Source organism: Gavialis gangeticus, unplaced genomic scaffold (genome assembly GCF_001723915.1).
Source record: "Gavialis gangeticus isolate Ggan-Ray unplaced genomic scaffold, GavGan_comp1, whole genome shotgun sequence".
NCBI lineage: Eukaryota > Metazoa > Chordata > Crocodylia > Gavialidae > Gavialis > Gavialis gangeticus.
The window spans coordinates 26973266-26992698 of record NW_017729022.1 but is presented as its reverse complement, the minus strand read 5'-3'; the positions used below and the strand labels follow the sequence as shown (position 1 = coordinate 26992698).

The 19433-nt window shown below is 44.2% G+C and overlaps 1 protein-coding gene across 1 annotated transcript in view; it reads left to right on the top strand.

The window, feature by feature from the left end:
* BEST3 (bestrophin 3) overlaps positions 1–19433 on the top strand; it is a 48907-nt gene that overhangs the window by 9197 nt on the left and 20277 nt on the right. The window contains exons 2-4 of the mRNA XM_019514718.1: positions 2557–2726; positions 4493–4587; positions 5162–5395. Coding sequence (XP_019370263.1) covers positions 2575–2726; positions 4493–4587; positions 5162–5395 — 481 coding nt within the window. The 5' untranslated portion in view covers positions 2557–2574. The remainder of the gene's footprint in view (positions 1–2556; positions 2727–4492; positions 4588–5161; positions 5396–19433) is intronic.

Sequence of the window (19433 nt, the reverse complement as noted above, 5' to 3'; positions counted from 1 at the left end):
AGTTCTTCCTAATCTCCAACCTAAATTTCCTTTGCTGCAATTTAAGACCATTGCTTCTATCTTGAGCTTATCCTGACATGTCTATCCTGAACTGGGGGTGCTCGTGGCAATACCAGGAAGAGTCATCCACCCAGTCCTGCTCTGTGTATGCCAACTCAGAAATGAGGCACAGAAATGAGGCAGTGAAACATACTGAAGGTGTCTCTTTCTGCCACATTCCAGCACACGGAAAACAGAGAGCTCAAGAGCAATAGCAGGAGTGTTTTTAGAGCAGTCTGACTCATTTCTGGGATGATGGAGCTGGTGGGTGGGACATGCTTCTCATAAGCAATCCCAGGAGTGCTTCAGAAGTAGCACTGACATGCCCATAGATTCACAGATACTACGCTAGAAGAAAATGCTACATTCATCCAGCCCACATACAAGATGAAGAATTTCTCCCCCAAAATAGGTTACAGCATGCATTTTAGGAAGATGTCTTATTGCGCTGACTGTGAATTCACCCTGTCCCAGCTGTAGCTGTTCTGATATTTAATTAGCCTCCTACCAAGGAAATGGTATCTTTCCTCAAGACTGAAACTGTCTAATTTCTAGTTCAACCATTGTATCTGTTATACTTCTGTTAGCATGGTTGAAAAACCTCCAACTATCAGGTCTTTTTTCTATATATAGCTACCTATAGATAGGATGTTTCTTTGAGGCTCCCATAAGAAAGATGTGTTGCCCCATTCATACCCTGTGTTCTGCCCTAGAGTTTCTCTCTTTGCAACCAGCTTCTGAAGCCCCATTTCTGCAGGCTTGATTGTTATCCAGAACTGGAGCTAACAGTTTCCATTTTGATTTCTATTGTAATCCTGGGCTCTCTTGGCATGCAGATCTGGTCCCAGATCAGCTACAATTTAGCTCTCTAGCTGCACTTCAGAGTTCCTTGGAAATGAGGATGTGTAAAATAGGAGAGCTCTGATTTAGAAGCCAAGGCATAAAAATTCCACCTCCCAGGTTTCTTACAAGCTGCCAGGCCTGAGGCAGAAATTCTCTGCACAACTCAACAAGCTCAGGAGGGACAATCTGTCAGAAATTGAATCCTTCTGGGTGTCCCTTTCCCTGCTGATTTTTTTTTTCTACGACAAAGAGAAAAAACAGACAATTTTCATGGCTTCTTGTTATACTCAGAATTAGAGGCCTAGATAAGGTGTATTCAAGCATTCTTTTAATTCTATCTTAGTAATATTTTTCCAAAAGTAAAAAACCGGAAGTGAGAAGAGAAACTGTGGTATGGAGATATTTACACACCTCATGCAGTGTGTGTGTGGATCAACTTAGACTGATTTGAGTCCCAAATCAGTCTACAAACAGCGTTAATGTACCTTAACACCTGCACATGTAGACATCGGCCTTTTTTCACTTATTGTGCAGTAACTTATTACACAGTAAATTTAAGCCGTTATAAATGCATGTGTATACACACCCACAGTGTAGTAGAAACTATTTTCATGGTGTAGTAGAAGCTATTTTCACCAGTCCAATTGTAAGCACATATAGCATGAGCAAGGTTCAGATGTGGGGTATTATTAAAGCTGAACTGAAACATTTCAGATTCATCCACAGCTAACTCCCAAGTTTGTCAGATAATTTCTAATCAACAAAGCCATCTCCATTCCTAGTTTCCTAGAAGGCAAAAGTGGTATTTATGCTAAACCAGCACAAGTGTCTCCCTCAGTAATCAACTTGAGATTTATTGACGTACCCACTTTCTCTCTAGAATGACACAGAAATCTGCTTTTTGTCCATATTTGTATTTTCTTACTTCAAAATGTATAAAAGTACATGTATCACTGTGTGAGGTGTGTAAATATCTATACAAGTCATGCAACATCTTGACAAAGCTACAGGAAAACATTCTTACCTCTAAACTCTTCCCACCATCGAATACAGAGCTTTCTACCCAATCTGCTTGGACAAAGATCTGAAAAAAATAAACAAAACCATAGACCTGTCATTGTGGGTTAACTTGAATACTGCACTGTTCCACTACACTCTAGAGGAAGGAGTGGGAGGCACTAGTAAGGATGTCTTAGCATCTGACATATAAAAAATAGGCCTGTTAGAAGAATTTCCTAGCTGATCTCAGCTGTTGCACTGGCTGATAATGGCAAAGACAATCCTGTAATCACATTGGGCATATAGATTAGTGTCACTACTACAGCTTGTCAAAAATGTGTGCGCAGGAGCTATTTTGTGACATTTTTTTTTCCATTTTTGGTGACATTTCTATTGGTATCTTGAATGACACCATGGAACATATTGGACACTAAGAGAATCTGTGGAGAACAGGAGTAATATGTTCCCTTTGGCTGGCACTGCCAAACAGGCAAGCAGCCACATTCTGCATAAGCTGTGGCTTCTGGATGGTCTTCCAGGGTAACCCCACATAGACAGCATTGCACCAATCTAATTGCACTTCTGCACATCACAGAAGTAACTGGGACTGTATTTGGGTTAGGAGACACTCTCTGTTTATTTCTTGCTTATTTTTTTTTTTTTTTACATTTCTAGGCACAGGCTGCCAAGGAGATGACAGTCACTTACTCCAGCAGTGTAGCAAATGCCACTTTCTTTGGATTTCACAGATTGCTCCTCAAGTGGAAAGGTAGCATCTACAAACTGCTGTACAGGGAATTTCTTGTCTTTATTACTCTTTATACAGGGATAAGTGTACTATACAGGTACATTTTTTTCCATGCAAAATATGTGTCATCTTAATCGGCTGCTGACTGATTTTGTACTAAATACCATGACCTTTTGCTTGGACTTCTTAATGTCCTTTCATTACCACATTTGCTTTATTTATCTCTTACACAATTTTCAGGAATGTTCAATTACTGTCTAACCATCATGTTCAAATGATTCTAATTTCAGCCTCATGCTAGCAGCTGACTATCACATATATTTCATGATCCCCAAATAAATGTCTTCATGGACTCCCATGTTACACAGTTTGCCACACTAACTCTGCTCTGATTAAATGCTTCTTTTTGAACTGTGAATACTAATTTTCTTGTTATGCTTGGAGAACTATGTCATCACCGGCAAATTGATGGCATTTTCACAAGGAACTCTGAGAGGTAGCTGTTTTATACCATTCTCTCTCAGGCAACCATAAGTCAAGTTGCCCTGAGTAAAGACTGCACTAAAGCCTCTAAGTTTTAAGGGTCCAAGCCTCAGCTCGATGGAAGCCGAAGGCAGCGACTACCTCACAGGAGGCATGCAACAGCAGTCTATGGCAGGATCAGTACTTAGGTCAAGGTGTTATTCACTCCTATGCCAGAGGCCAGCCTAAGATTTGTGTTATACTTTAGTCCCAATGAAATCCCCAGCTGTGATGTAGGTGAGGCCTGTGCTAGTCCCCAGAAATAGGGCGAATTTCAGTCTCCATGAAAACTAGATTTCTTAATCAAAAACAGACTTTTGTTAGTAAAATGCACTTCTGCTTTGAATCTCTAACTGGACCTCAACAGCTTTTCCGGTTTTGTAAATCAAATTCTTCAGACTCCATTTTTATATAGGCAATCACTAATTTTCCAAGAAAAAATAGAGGAATCTGTAACAAGACTGAGTCATTAGCATGTAATGAAACAACACAGAAACCCATTAATTCTTTTTTAAATGAAAAGTCTTACTGAATGTTTAATCCATTTAAAGCAGTAAAGTCAGTGTTCACTATGGACATCTTCCTACATGAACAGCCAATCTTATTTTATAAGATAAATAAACATGAACCAAAAACCCAAGTATTTTCTAGGTCTCTCTTTTCTGTGAGATCAAATAACAAGTGTGAGGCATATAGCATAAATAAAATAATTGTCTATATATTAACATTTTGTATTTCATTTCTTTCTACTTAGGAACTAGCTATTGTACTCCATTTTTTCCCAACATACAGTTAACAGTGTGCCTTACTGTCTATATACTTTTAAAATGTTTTTTAAACTTATGGCAACGATAAGATACTTTAGAAGTTAATATGAGAAAAAAACCCCACTGCGGTGGAAAAGCAACCTTTTCAAAAGACAGAAAGTTATAGATTAGTGCTCCTTTGTAGTTCCAGCAGATCTGATTAGCTCACTTTATTAAATGGTCTTGTTGACAAATGAGAAAATGATCTTTTTGCTGAAGTATCTCACACCAAGATCACTGATCTGTGTTAGGGGCCACATCCATTCTAAGGTAAATAGCACAAGTGGATAATGACTTCCTTTAGAAATGAGAAGAATTTAATGATCCTTGTCTCCAGCTCCCTTATTATATGATACAAATGTTAACATTTTAAATATTCATAAGCTTAATTTCTTTAAAGATTCACCTATGTGCATTAGCCAAGGCTGTTCCTCATTGCAGTGCTGCTGTGTTTTATTCTTAATTGTGTTCACTTTATACCTGAAAGGGTGCAGAAATGTTACCAAGGGATATATACATTTTATTTTTGCTACAGATTTTTTCTTACAGGAAGGCAAAAACGGTTCTTTGAAAAATTATCAATTTACTGTGACCAATATGCTGAACAAATCCCAGTAACCTTTGTGCTTGGTAAGTATAGGTTACATATGGAAAGAATGCACAAAGCTGCCTCTCCCAGGGTGACATAAATGGCTGTGCATGGAAGCATTTCAGAGCTGAAATGCATGTGGGAACACAGCGGCTCACAATAAAACCGTAATCACCCATTAATGTCGCCTTACAGTCAAATTGCTGTTGTCAAATGAACACCACAGATGCTTGAGTCATGAATTTACTAATGAGAGATTAAAGTATTCATAATTGCACTGTGTTAAAAAAAATAATTTAGGCCTGATCCTGCAAAATGCTGAGTTCCCTCAGCCCATGCAGACATAAATAGAATGGATGGGTGCTTAGCATTTTCCATGATCTGCTCAATATCTAACAAGATTTGGCCCCTTGGACTAATATCTGCTTACTAAAAGGCTTTAACAGTAGCAAGCCATGTATACTTTACACTACAGTAATGATTCTGGAAATACAGCGACTTCCTCGTGTGGATAACTTCTACAATATAAACAGAAGCTCAACTAAGCATTAGAACAGGTGTAAATTTTACAGGAAGATTATAATTTTTATGACATTGATATACTTTGACCCACAGGGTTCTACGTGACACTGGTGGTGAACCGCTGGTGGAACCAGTTCGTGAATCTGCCGTGGCCAGACAGAATTATGTTCTTGATCTCTAGCAATGTTCAGGGACAGGATGAATATGGGCGCTTACTTCGGAGGACTCTGATGCGCTATGTGAATTTAACTTCCCTGCTCATCTTCCGCTCAGTGAGCACAGCTGTGTACAAAAGATTTCCAACCATGGACCATGTGGTAGAAGCAGGTATTGTCAATTTATTATCCCCAGTAAGTTCTTCCGTTACAGACAGGGATCTGAAGAAATCTGCCTCATATTTTTCCTTATTTAACCTCTTCTTCAAGTCATACTAGTCCCTGTCAAATCCACCAACCTCTGGCAGAGACAGGATTAAATGACACATTTTGTAGGAGTTGATTTTTATCGCTACTAAATTCTTCATCCAAGGTCAAGAGAAAACAAGGGTGCCCCAAATCCCTCGCTCTACTAGGTGCAAAGCAAACTCTTAACTTGGCTGAGGCCTTCAGGACAGAAAATATTTGATATGTGGAGACCCAAGGGCCAGTGGGTGCAACGCCCCCTCCCCTGATCTGGGGGCACCCCCCCATGCCTTGCCATGCTTGCCCAGCTGGGGTGGGGCAGGGCAAGGGCCGAAGGTGCAGCTTGTCCGGGGGGGCACGGGGAAGGGGGGGTGCAGCTCCCACCACAGCTCTCCGCTTGTTCGGATGTAGCACAGTGGCTCTGTCCCATAACCCCTGCTGCCAACCCAGTGCGCAGCACAGTGCAGCCCTAGCCTTGCACACCATGTGCAGATCCAGGGGCACATGCCCCCCTCGTGCTCTCCCAGACGAGTGGTGGGAGCAGTGACAGGAGTCGCCAGACGAACAGCTCCTGGACCAGTGGCATGTAGCAGCAACAGGACCTGCACCCCTCCACCGTACTCTTGAGATGAGCTGCGCCTTTGTCCCATGCCCCCCACCCTGGCAGGGCAGCGGTTGCCCTAGCCCCTGTCCCAGGCCCAACCCCAATCCCTCATTTACTGTGGGCATATTGATCTGCCCCCAACACCCCTTTCCTCCCCCACTCCTTCCACTACAACAGACTACCAGCTGGACACAGCTGTATGAAGCATCTAAAGGAACTAATCACCCATTTATAACATTGTTCCTATGGGCAAATTGGTCCCAAGTTACGATGTTTCAACTTAAGACACAGTTTTCAGGAACCAATTACATGATAAGTCTGAGGACTGCCTGTAATAACAAGCTGTTTCCTTACATAATAACTTGTATTAGGCTAATGTCTGACAAGGAACACAAATATTTTTTTGTAAGTAAGCTGGTCACTGGCTAAGCCAAAAAGAAATTTCCTCTGCAACTCCTCTGCTGCATAGTTATGTTCAGGGTGAGATGCTCTGCCTTCTTCTAAAGTATCCAGCATTGGCCGTTGTCAGAGACAATACCAACCTCAATAGATCATTGATCTATACCAGCAAGAATAAGCTGTTCCTGCTGTGGTATCTTGAATTTTGTTTTGTTTTGAGAAGTAATAGTAAGCTAAGGGGACACATGTTATACTTACACTCACTCACACACACACACACATACACACACCAGAGATTTAAAATGGTGAAGGGAAAAATTTCCAGCACAATGCATCTTTCTTACTGAATGAACCAGATCAGGTTCATGTATTCTTTTTTCCCCTGAAAGTATGCTGAATTCTGAAATCTTTTTCCTAGTGTTTTTCAACAAGTTGTTTACTGGAACCTGAGAGAGGTCAGCAAATCTTCTGTCACTCTCTAGCAATCTGCTTCTAATACACACTGGAAAATTACAGCATTTCCAATCAGCTAATCCACTTCTGCCTCCCCATTGCTAAAGACAATCTGTCCTTAAAGAGACAGTGTGTCTGAGGATTCTTAAGCAATAGTTGTAGACTGGAAAATTACCTAATTTTTTAGTATATGGAAAATATTCTACCATAGGATCCTTCAATACAGAATGACAATATCATCATTATTTTAAATCTTAATTCATCCTGTACCAGAAACATTTCAATAATAGTACAAGGACAGGTTCTGCTACTCATGGTGAGTAGTATAGTACTCTGAAATTAGTCCCATTCATCATTTGCTATGGCATAGTATAACAGTCTATGTTAAAGCACAATATTCAATATGGCTAGGAGTGGCAGAAACAGATACTTAAAGAACATCAGTAATTACTGAAGCTTGTGCCAATTTATCACATCACTGTCAAACTGAAAACTGTCACTGCATAAATACTGCTAAACATTTGCCTTTGCAGCAAATGTAGAGATTTTAAGGCAGGGGCAGGCAATTATTTCGGGTGGAGAGCCACTTACCCGAGTTTTGGCAAGCCATCAAGGGCTGCAAGGGTAGCCACGCCCCTTGACAAGTGCCCTGCCCCCTGCTCGCAATCTTGGACCAGATGTCCCACCCCCTAACCCCTGAACTTTGCCACCGGAAGTTCTGCCCCTTGCTGCCCCTCTCCCCCCGCAAGAAGTACTCCTTTCAGCAACTGTTTGCCATCTCAGAACCAACAAAATACCAAATTAAATTCTAAAAATCAAATATGTACTACAACATTCATTAATTTGATTTCAAAAAATATTTTGTCCTAATTTACATGTGTTTATATAATGTACACACAAAAATTATTGTACAATAGTTTAAAATGAAGTCGTACGCTTGTATATTATTGGGGGAGGAGTGGGAGGGCATAGGTTTATGCTGCGTGGGTATGTAGGGGTCTGTGGGGGAGGGTGTAGGTGTGTATGTGGGGGTCTGTGGGGAATAGATAGGTGTGGTTGGGGTGTATGTGGGGTGAGGGAGCATGTGGATGTGTGGAGTGTGGGTGGGTAGGAGTTTTGTGGGAGGCTGTGAATAGGTAGGGGAGGGTAGCTGGGGAGGGTTGTGGCACGTGTGGAGGGGGAGGGTTTGCCCATAGCCTCCTGTGGGCAGGGCCCCCCCACAGCACTCCTCCAAACCCAGGCTCCATGCTCCTGCCCCTGGGACACCAACGGGGCCCTGTACTGCCCCTTGCCACAACTTGCCCCCTGTCTGCCACCACTGCCCTTCTGCCGCTTCCCCGTCTCCACCCCCAGCTCGCCACTCTGGCACCATGTCCCAGATGCATGGTGGAGACATCAGGATGCAGCAGGAGCTAGACTGGCTCGGCAGGCACCACATGGAGCCAGCCAAGAATCTCAGAGGCCAGGTTGGCTCCTGCTGCATCCTGCAACTGGGAACTATGTGGGGCCAGAGCAACTGGTAAGGGGGCAGAAGGGAGTGGTGGCAGTGGTGGATAAGTGGCAGTGGCAGGCGGGGGGAGTGGCAGCAAGTGGGCACGTGGAGCACAACAACAGCTGGGCAGGAGCACAGGGCCTGCACGGTGCACTGGGGCCAGCAGGCCTGTATGCAGCCAGGCAGGCTCCACCAGCAGACAGAGGGGGATCCAGCCTGGCTCCAATTAATTGATTGGACAATAATCAAATATTTTTGTCCTGATTTACATGCATTTGCTTTGTGTACACAAAGGTGATTATATAATAGCTTAAAATGAAGTCTTATGCTTTTATTGTGGGGGGAGAAGGGCATAGGTATGTGGTGTGTGGTTATGTGGGGAGGTGGATAGGCATGGGGGTGTGTATTAATGTGGGGTGAGGGAGCATGTGAATGTGTGGAGTGTGGGTGGGTAGGGGGTTTGTGGGAGGCTGTGAGTGTGTAGGGGAGGGTGGCTTAGGAGGGTTGTGGCATGTCTGGAGGGGAAAGGTTTGCCCACACCCCCCCATGGCAGGCAAAGCCCCCCCAGTACTCCTCCAAGCCCAGGCTCCAAGCTCCTGCCCCAGGCCAGGCCCCGTGCTACCACTTTTTGCCACTTCCCCATGTCTGCCCCCACTGCCCTTCTCCGCTTCCTCACCCCCCCACCCCGCCCAGCTCACCATTCTGGCACCACATCCCAGCTGCACGGTGGAGACAGCAGGATGCAGCAGGAGCTGGACCGGCCCAGCAGGCACCACATGGAGCCAGCCAAGAATCTCAGAGGCCAGGTTGGCTCCTGCTGCATCCTGTGGCCTGGCACTGCAGCTGGAAACCACATGGTGCCAGAGCAATCGGCAGGGGGTGGAGGGGAGAGGTGGCAGGAGCGGGCAAGTGGCTGCAGCAAGCAAGGGGGAGTGGCAGTGAGTGAGTGCACTGAGCTCAGTGACAGCTGGGTGGGAGCATGGGATTCGCACAGTTTGCTGCGGCCAGCGCCAGGGGGCCAAGAGCAGGGTGGCAGGAGCACAAGCCAGCAAGGCTCTATGGAGCCAGGCCAGGCTGCACCAGTAGGCAGAGGGGGATCTGGCCTGGCTCTAGAGCCCCTGCTGGCCCAGGCCCCATGCTCCTGCCACCCTGCTTTGGGCCCTGCCAACCCTGGCCCCAGCACACCAGTGTGGGCCCCATGATCCTGCCCAGCTGTCACTGAACTCAACACATCTGCTCGCTGCCCATTTCACAGCTTCCCTGCCTGTGGCTGCTGCCGCTCCTCTCTACCCCAAACTGGCCACTCCAGCACCATGTGGTTCCTGGCTGCAAACTGGGACCACATCAACCGGCTCAGCCTGACCCTGAGTGCTGGTCCCCTACCCTCCCTACTTATCTATATTTCCCTCCAGCGTAGGCAGGCAGGAACAACCCCAGGCTCCCAGCCCAGAACTCTCTGCTCAATACGGGGCTTCTAGCTGGGAGTAGGGGAGGTGGGGCTAGCTGGGCCTTGCTTCTGCAGCCTCTTGATCCTGCCAATGGCTTCCCCTGGGTCCTACTGCCCCTGTCTCCTGTCATCTTTGACAGGCAGCCAGGGGCAGATGAATATTAAGTTTTCTAAATTTTTTAGGGGGCCCATGAGCCAGATAAAATGGCCTGGTGGGCTGGATTCACCCTACGGGCTGTATTTTGCCCACAACTGTTTTAAGGCCAGAGGTAAACATTGTATGATCTTCTAGCCTGACTTCCTATTCAACAGAAGACAGAGAAATTCACCAAGTAATTTCTATACCAAGCCCTGAGCTTCTGAGTGTACCACAGTACCTTTTAGAAAGATCTCCAGTCTCGAGTCAAAGACTACAAATAATAGAGGTTACATCACATCCCTAGGTAAAAGTCACACAACAGTTTGGCACCTTCATAGTCAGCCTGAATATGTCTGGCTTCAGCTTCCATCCATTGGATCTCTTCTTACCTTGATGTGCTAAACAGCTGTTTCCACAAGTGTGTACTTGTCAAGTGCAAGTCACCTGTTAACCTTTTGGATAAATTGTCTAACTTGACTTTCTTCAGTCTTTTATCATAAGACATGTTTTCCAACACTCAGGTGACAGTTGCAGATCTTCTGAAAATCCTTTTTAATATTTGGAATTGGAGACAGCAGGAGCTAGATCTAGTAGCATAACAATCTAGTAGTGGGCGACAAGGGCACCAGCCCCTGGTACCTGCTCTGTGGGGCTGCAAAAATGGCAGCCACCACTGTTCCTTGCCCAACTACCTCTGCTGCTGCCTCAGCTGCTATTGACACCCAGGGCATAGACCCTGGCTGCTATGTCTCTGGCTAGATCCGAGCAGTGCAACACCTAACTTTACAATGTCTAGTCACCCTTGTAAAGATGTATTCCATTTTTTCCAGTAGCTCAGTGGTTACAGCACTCATACTGGAAGTAGGAGATCATCATTTAATTCCATCTTGTTCTGCCTTTGGTAATTTTAACTTGTATCGTGCATATCCTGCATAAACACTCCAGCCACCAGGCCACAGGCACTTACATGGAAGAGGTGGTGCACATAGTTCCTTCTGTTGAGATGGTTCCATTTTGCATGTAATGATTAAACATTAATTAAAATTAGAAGAGGGAGGAGGAGAGTCAGAGTGAGTCTATAACCACTATCAACCAAACATCTGTTCTCATAAAAAATGATGGTAACTTCGTTTGACAAGTCCTATTTCCCATACGACCATGCTGATTAACACTAATTATACTACCATCTTTGATTCTTTACTGATTGCATCCATACCAGCCTCTTCATGATTTGGCCAGGGATCAGAATCAAGCCAATTGACCTATTCTTACCAGAATCATCCTATTTACCTCTTCAAAATATTGGTACAATATTAGCTTTTTTTCTAGCCGCCTAGAACTTCTCCAACATTCCAAATATTGTTAAAATAAATAAATAAATAAATCGGTATTTCTAGTTCAGAGGGCTCTTCAGCCAATTGTTTTAATACTCTTTGATACATATTTCACACATTTTAAAGTGTTTAATGGTAAAAGTTGTTGCTTAACTTTACACTTAGTTATTGATGGAACAGAAAGTACTTCCCTATTACAGCAATGAAAATAACAGTTGAGTACTAGTCAATAGGTTCTTTTACCTTATCCTTCATGAATGACTGTAGCAATCCAAGGCAGACAAGGTTCTTTGGGTGAATCTGATATCTTTTATTAGACCAACTAAATAGTTGGAGAACAATATTTAAGCAAGCTTTCGGGTTCAAAAACCCTTCGTCAGGCTAAGGAAGGGTCAGCAGTTGATGTGTGCCCCTCCTGGATGGAATGAAAAGTATACCAGCCCAGCCTCTGGCTTTTTTGCATACCAAAACAGCTACAACCTACACCCCTGTAGCAATCCAAAGCTTCCAGAGATAAGAATAATAGCTCCCTATGTCAATGCCCCTTTGAGAGTCTCAAAGAGAATGTTTAATTGTTCATTAATATAAATATCTTGACTTCTAAAATAATGACTGTTAGAACCTGAATATTAGAAAAAACGCTTTTTCCTATATGAAAATGGATACAGTGGATGAATACAGACATTCAAAAAGTCCAAGGTGGAAATACTGTAAGTATACTGCTTTACTCAGAGCACTTTAGATTAGGTCAGGACTGAACAGAACACATGTGCACTGGATCAAAGCCTGCCTGCAATGGCTGAGGCCAGCAGGCTGGCAGCGCTCCTGCATGCTTCCCAGGAGGTTGCTGGAGGCTGTCAAGCCCAGCTGAGCAGCTGGCCACTGGGCCCCTCTCCCCAGCCCTGCCCTGCCCCCATAACACAGGCTGGGGGGAATGGAGCCTCTCTGCTGAGTAGGCCTGGATCAGTTCCCACCAAGACCCATGCCCACAAACTTCTTTGAGATCTGTGCAGCAGAGAATTTTGGTTACCTCACCCCCACCCAGCTGCACAGGGAGTAGACAGAGCCTTTTCTTTCTCCTCTCTGTGACAGTCTGGGGGTGAGGCTGGTGCTCTCCAGGAGCAAACAACCACTGGCTGAGGCTAGCAAGACACCCAGCAAGGGGCTCCTAGGATGTTGGTGAACGTGCCTTAACTCAGGATGGGATGTAGTAAGATAAAGCGCTCTAACCTAAAGCACTTTAATCTGATACCACATCCATCCAGGGTTAACTTCAAGTGGGATCCACCATTTTTAAAGCATTTGATGTGCTATGAACATCTGTTTGGTTATGGCTTTAGAGCACTTTCTGCGCACTTAATGAGCAACAAGTGTAACTTCTGTACAGGCCCTGTGCGACTATAAAGCATAATTGATTATCGGTTGGAGCTCTATTGCTTTTTATAACTAATTCAAACTGTGCTCTCCTAGATAATGACTTCAGAGAGCCTCTCCTGTGAATTGTATCAGGAACTCACTCCAAAAATAGGTTCTCTTGTATACTAATGTCTCAAGTCCAACATTATTAAACTTGATGTGTTATAATTAGGATATTAATTAGGTGGGAAGCTACTCATTTCTTGCCCCAATGCCAGGGGGCACTTTCTGCAGCTCTATTCCTCCCCTACACTGCAGCCCAAACCTTGCAGATGGCATCCACAGATGTTAACCTCACTGGCCACACACTGGGCCTCAGAATCCTCCAAACCAGACCCCTACAAAATCCCTCCACTCAGGCAGTCTACTCTGCCCTCATTCTGGGCTGTCTAGCTCCCTGAACTGTTCCTTCTTTCAGGTGTGGTCCCCCTGGGGCCTTTGGCCACACAAGCCCTGGCCTCACCTCCAAGGCCAGTTGGAAACCCCAGGTCCTCAGCTCTGGGCATCCCTCATGTGGGCCCTTGGCCCTTTTGACCCTTCTGGCCCTGGCCCTGGCCCCAGCACTGATCAGTCAAGGGTTTTCAAGTCAGATCTATGAGTCTCTAGCCCCCTCTCTAGCTTGGGTCCACCTTCTTGGCCCAACTATGTGTTAACCCACCCAGTTGTGGGAGCTGGGGTTAAGGTGTCCTGATCCACCTTTCACCAGGGTGGTAACTGGTCTGGTATTTCCTAGGGTCTCCCACACCACTGAGAGCCCCACCAGGTCACCCACTCCTGGCAGGGTGCTGTTTTGGGTCATGCCCAGGACCAGGAGCCTCCAAACCATCTCCTACAGCTCCTGCCCTTACCTCCAGGATGTTGCATACAGCCTTGCAGCCAGGCGATGGTTCTGCCTGACCTGCCAGCAGTCAACTGCTCTCTTTATATTGGCGGCCAGAAGTCTAAAATGGCCGCCACAATCAAGCACCTGCTGGCTGCTTGGCTCAGCCCTTAAAGTGGCAGGCACCAACAGTGCTCTGCCACACCATCTTATCCACTTACTTTACTTACAAAACCAATTGAATATGTTCTCATATATTTTCTATGTTGTACTGTTTCATGCATCATTAGCAAAATTAGACTTGGCATCCTGATTGCAGAATCTGTATTACATGGGAGAGATCACAGAGAACACAGCTTGATCTTCAAACACGCAGCACTTAAAGTCTGAAACACGATCTCTTTAATTTCCACTGAGAAGGTTCTCAGGGTTTCCCACATCAAATCAATAAGCTCCATTTTATCAAAGTTATTTTCCCCAATGCTTCTGTGCTTTAAGATGTGCCATACTGACATTTTTATATATAAATGTACACAACGTACTATAATTACATCACTGTTATAGGGCAGTCCGTAGCTTATGGCTAACTCTTATATCGCCTTGTTACCAGCTATTAGAATCCATTTCAGAGACAGAGTCAGCAAACCAAATGATGCATTGTGAGATAGGAAAGAAACACCCGGGGAGGGGAAGGGAAAGGAGGATCAAGGTACTTACCTGCAGTGGCCCCATCGACATGGCCAAACACTGCTCAAAAAGAGTCTTTTTTTCCCCCTGGTGCTTCTGTCAGAGAGGGGAGAGGAGTCCAAGAACCAGGCTAAAGAGGAACCTGGAGCAGACCGGAATGGGATTCTATTTTTATTTCCCAGGACACTGGGAGGAAAAAAACAGAACCAAAAGTGTCCACCCTGGAACAGAGAGAAGAGAATTCACTGAGCAGGGAAGGGGAAAAAAGGCAAGCTCCGGCAGTCCTAAAGCAGGCTGCAAGTTTGCAGCTGATGAGGACATAGTCATGAAGGCTGCAATGCAGGAGCCCTGATCCTGAGCTTTGGCAGCTTGGCCATCAGGGAACAGATCAAAAAACATGGCTGAAGCTCTGATTTAAACAACAATGGTAAACGAAGAATTGCCTCTTTAGTTTCTTCCTTCTTTTTGTTTTTTTTGATTGAACCTGGTGAGGGCAACTTCCTGCAGAGAGCAGAACTGTGATAACACTTTGTTGCCTAAGTAGTGGCTATCAGGCCGTGTAGCCCAAGGACATTAAGTCAAAGGTCAGAACGGAGTTCTTGTGAAGAGGTTAACAAGAATCATGCTTGTTTTGTTTCATGTAGAAAACAAGAATCTATTGGGGTGAAATCCTGTGAACAATCAACTATTCATGTTAACTACCCGGTGGAATGGGAGAGGGTATAGGGGGAGGTGGAGCCCTCATTGTACTAAGGTAAATCCTAGGATCATCCCCACAGGAAATCCTCCCTCCTAGACTTCCCTTTTCTTATTATCAGGTCATGGTAGGTGAGATTATAGGCGTAAGGTCCCCTGTGAAGGAAGACGTCCCAGGGATCTTCAGCTGAATGGCTGCATAATACAGACTACCTTCCTACAACAAACCTATAGAAGATGAATACGAACTATTACAACAGAATTATAACTCTAATTAATTATCAATGTATTATGACTGAACTATAACCGCAATTAATAATTGACATACATTTACAACTGGCTCTTATGTCTGAGAACAAATTACCATCTCTGTATAGGGTTTGTTTTAATGAGACTTGCTTTAATCCAAATTAATACAAGCATATCCCAAAGCTCTCATGCAGCACCCCAAGCAGAAGTCCCAAACAAACAAGCGATACAAAACAAACTAGGAAACTCCATTGCTCCCCAAACACCTTGAAACTGCTCTTACTGATAATTTCATCAGTACCAAATTAGTTCCCACATGGGACTGCCTCCTTGAAATAGTTCTCAAACCTGGAATTAAACTCCTTCTACCTCAGCTCTAGGATGTTCCACCTTTACACAGCAAAACCCATTACAGAAATATATTGGGAAATTAGTAATGTGTTACCTTAAATGATGTCATTATCTTCATGGGTGAATTTAGGATTTTGAAAAGGGGGGTGCAGATGGTGTAATACATAATCAAATATAACAACACATTTTTCTCCAGAAACTAAGAAGAAACTAGAGGCTTTGCTAATATGCCAGGGGGCTAGGGCAACATTATTCAGTTTAAGATCAAAGCATTAATTTGTTATATCATGTACTGTGAATAAAAAAAAAAATACAACAAACTAAGCAAAAATAAGTTAAAGCTGTTGTTTCATTAGTCTTGTAGTCATTAGAATAAATGTTCATCTCTTTCAGATTCATAACACAAAACCTTAGCTTTCTTGAGCAGCTTGACAGTGCATCCAGGATTGCACTGAAAGCTATTTCTGCATCCAAATTAATGTTCATGTGAGTTAATATTTCTACATCTGAGTTAATGTTTTTAGCTAGAGTTAAAAGCAGTCTGCAAAGCAGCGAAATAGGAGCTAGACAACTAACAGACAACAGAACTGCAAAAGACTGATGTTCTAATCAAGCTGTCTTATACCATTAAAAAGGGGATAGGGGCATTAACACCTGTGTAATGAAGAGTTTAGAAGGAATCAGATAGTTTACAGTCATCCATGAAGTCAGCTGATTCTCTCACTGCTGCCTGAATAGAAATGCTGTTGCAGGCCCAGGCAGCTGGTTTTAAACTCTGGGTGAACCAGGAAATAAAGCTGGGGGGACCAACTGCACCACTGTATCACCCCGACTATCATGTACATAAACAAAATATGGTAACAGATCACTCAAGCCATTTCACATCTCTATTTTCCTTCCCATCCTTTTTTTATCTGTCTGTTGTTTTGATCCTGAAAACAGTTATCCACCTGCTTCCTGACTTGCACAAAGCTGCTTCAGGAGCAAGGTTAAGCAGGTAAATAAGCATAAGATCGCAGCCTATGCACTAACACACCACCTAGCATAATAGGGCCCTGTGACCCAAAAGCACTGCTATAAAATACAATAAAATAACAACTAATAGTATGAGATCAACATCAGTTTTTCTAGATAGTCCAAAAGATTATTTTAGCTGCTGTGTTTTGCATAGACTGGATGAAAAATCAAGGCGCTCACAATAACACAGGTGAGAGAGAACTCAGGCACAAAGGAAATGGACATAACCAAGGAGCCAATCATTTCCTTCATGTCTAGGGTTTTCTAAGAGACTTTGACTTACAGGCACTCTCTCACTAAGCTCACCTTCTGGCTCAGGCAGCAGAACAATGCAAGGATGCTGAGGTTTCATAGTTTCATAGTTTCATAGATTAAGGGTCGGAAGGGACCTAGTAGATCTTCTAGCCCGACCCCCCGCCAGGGCGGGAGAACAACAAAACCCCAAAACAAAAACGGGACTCAAATGAGTCCAGCCAGGTAGGCATCCAGCCTCTTCTTAAAGACCCCCAGGGTAGGGGCCAGCACCACTTCCCTTGGAAGTTGGTTCCAGCTCCTAGCCGCCCTAACTGTGAAGTAGTTTTTGCGGATGTCCAATCTATACCTCCTCTCCATCAACTTGTGCCCATTACTCCTTGTTATGCCAGTGGGCGCTAGGGGAAACAGTGTCTCCCCCAAACCCTTCTGGTCCCCCCATTGAATGCAATACTAAATACATTTTAAAAACACAGTTCTGTTAGCATTAAGCTGTTCAGAAGACAGGATTTTTTTTCCCCAAAATCCTCTTGTAATAGTCAAACGGAAGGTTTCACAGGACACGGGGAAGGCTGTATGAAAGATAATAGCACGCCTGGCTCAGAAGTAAGGTTGCCTTCCTTCTGCAGGTCTAGGGAACATGGTGCAGTCTGTTGTCTCTGTAGCCGTGGGATTTCTGAGCATAATTCTTCATCCATCTCTTAGGGGTCTTTAATAAGTCTGAAGGAAACAAGAAATAACATTTAATACAGAAGCATTTTAGTTGCAGTAAATGCCTTCCCCACTAAACTTGGTTTACTAATTATACTTTTATTGATTGCTGCCTATTCACTGTATTGAAGCTCTAGTGCAACAGAAAGTCCTGTGTCCCCAGTAACTTTTTAATAAGCTGCAAGTCACCATAACAAGCCATAATTGTTGAGTAGGGATAATCTTTTGACTGGCATTATTTCAGTCCTCATTGCCTAAAAATAGAGTACTAAATCAGAGAGTGCTCTGTGAAATGGTAAGCCTTGTACATCTGCAATACTTCAGAAGCAACAGCAGTGTGTGAGAAAACAAGCTATTTTTAGACTATTGTACATTGTATCAGAGAGGTCTATAACAGTCCATATAACCATAGAATTTTATGTAGGAAAATTGGAGGACTGTGGGCTTAACTCTGAGACAGTCAGTCAGGTGGGTGAGAAACTGGATGCAGGATAAGACTCAGAGAGTCGTAGTGAACAGATCTGTGTCATCCTGGTGAGAAGAGGGTAGCGGTGTCCCACAGGGTTCAGTGCTTGGTCCAGTAGTTTTCAACATCTTTATTAACTATTTGGATGTGGGGGTGAAGAGCTCACTGGCCAAGTTTGCAGACAACATCAAGTTATGGGGAAGCATGGTCATGCTTGAAGATAGGCTACAGATACAGGTGGACCTAGACAGGCTGGGAAGTTGGGCGGATCAGAATTTGATGCAGTTCAATGTCGAGAAATGTAAAGTACTCCACTTTGGGATGAGCAACCCCCAACACACCTACAGGCTTGGCGGCACCAAACTGACTAGTACCACAAATGAAAGAGACCTGGGGGTAATAATAGACCACGGTATGAATATGAGCCAGCAGTGCAATGCTGTAGCCAGTAGGGCAAATAATACTCTGGCATGCATCAATCAGTGCATCTCCAGCAAAACCAAGGATGTGATTTTTCTGCTCTACTTAGCACTGGTGAGACCACAGCTGGAGTACTCCATCTAGTTCTGGACACCACACTTTAACAATGATGTGGACAAGCTTGAGAGAATCCAAAGAAGAGCCACCCATATGATCAGAGTCTTACATGGCAAGCCATATGAGGCAAAGCTGAAGAAAAGAAGGCCGAGAGGAGACTTGGTAGCAGCTGCCCACTACACTGGGGGAGTACATCAAGAGCTCAGTGAACTACTGTTGACCAGGGCACCCAAGGGGAAAATTAGGAGTAATGGCCACAAACTCCTGGAAGACCATTTCAGACTCAACATTAGGAAAAAACTTCAAGGTGTCCAGACAGTGGAATCAGCTCCCTCCAGAGGTGGTGCAATCACCTACCCTTGAAATCTTCAAGAGGAGACTAGATAGTCACCTTGCTGGGGTCACCTGACCCCCAATTATCCTTTCCTTGTTGGTGCAGGGGGCTGGACCCGACAATCTTCCAAGGTCCCTTCTGGCCTTACAATCTATGAATATGTTGCAAGTCAACTTCTACACTGGTTTGTGAGCATATTCTAAACATAAAAGATGTTGTAAGAAAGCAGAAAAAAGTGGGTAAAGGAAACTAAGGAGAAATACTATGGGCATGTCTACATGTGTCACTATGGTGATATTGTTACTGTGCCATGATTTAGTACTTCCTTTTGGAAGTAACAGCCCATACTGTAACAGCCCAACCTCAAGAAAGGGAGGAAAGTGGATCCGGCTGACTATAGGCCCATCAGCCTGACTTCTATCCCAGGGAAGATATTAGGAAAGTTTATTAAAGAGGCCATCCTTAAAGGATGTTGGCATCGGCCAGTCCAAAGGGATAGCCAGCACGGGTTTGTTGCGAGTAGGTCTTGCTCGACCAATCTCATTTCCTTCTACGACCAG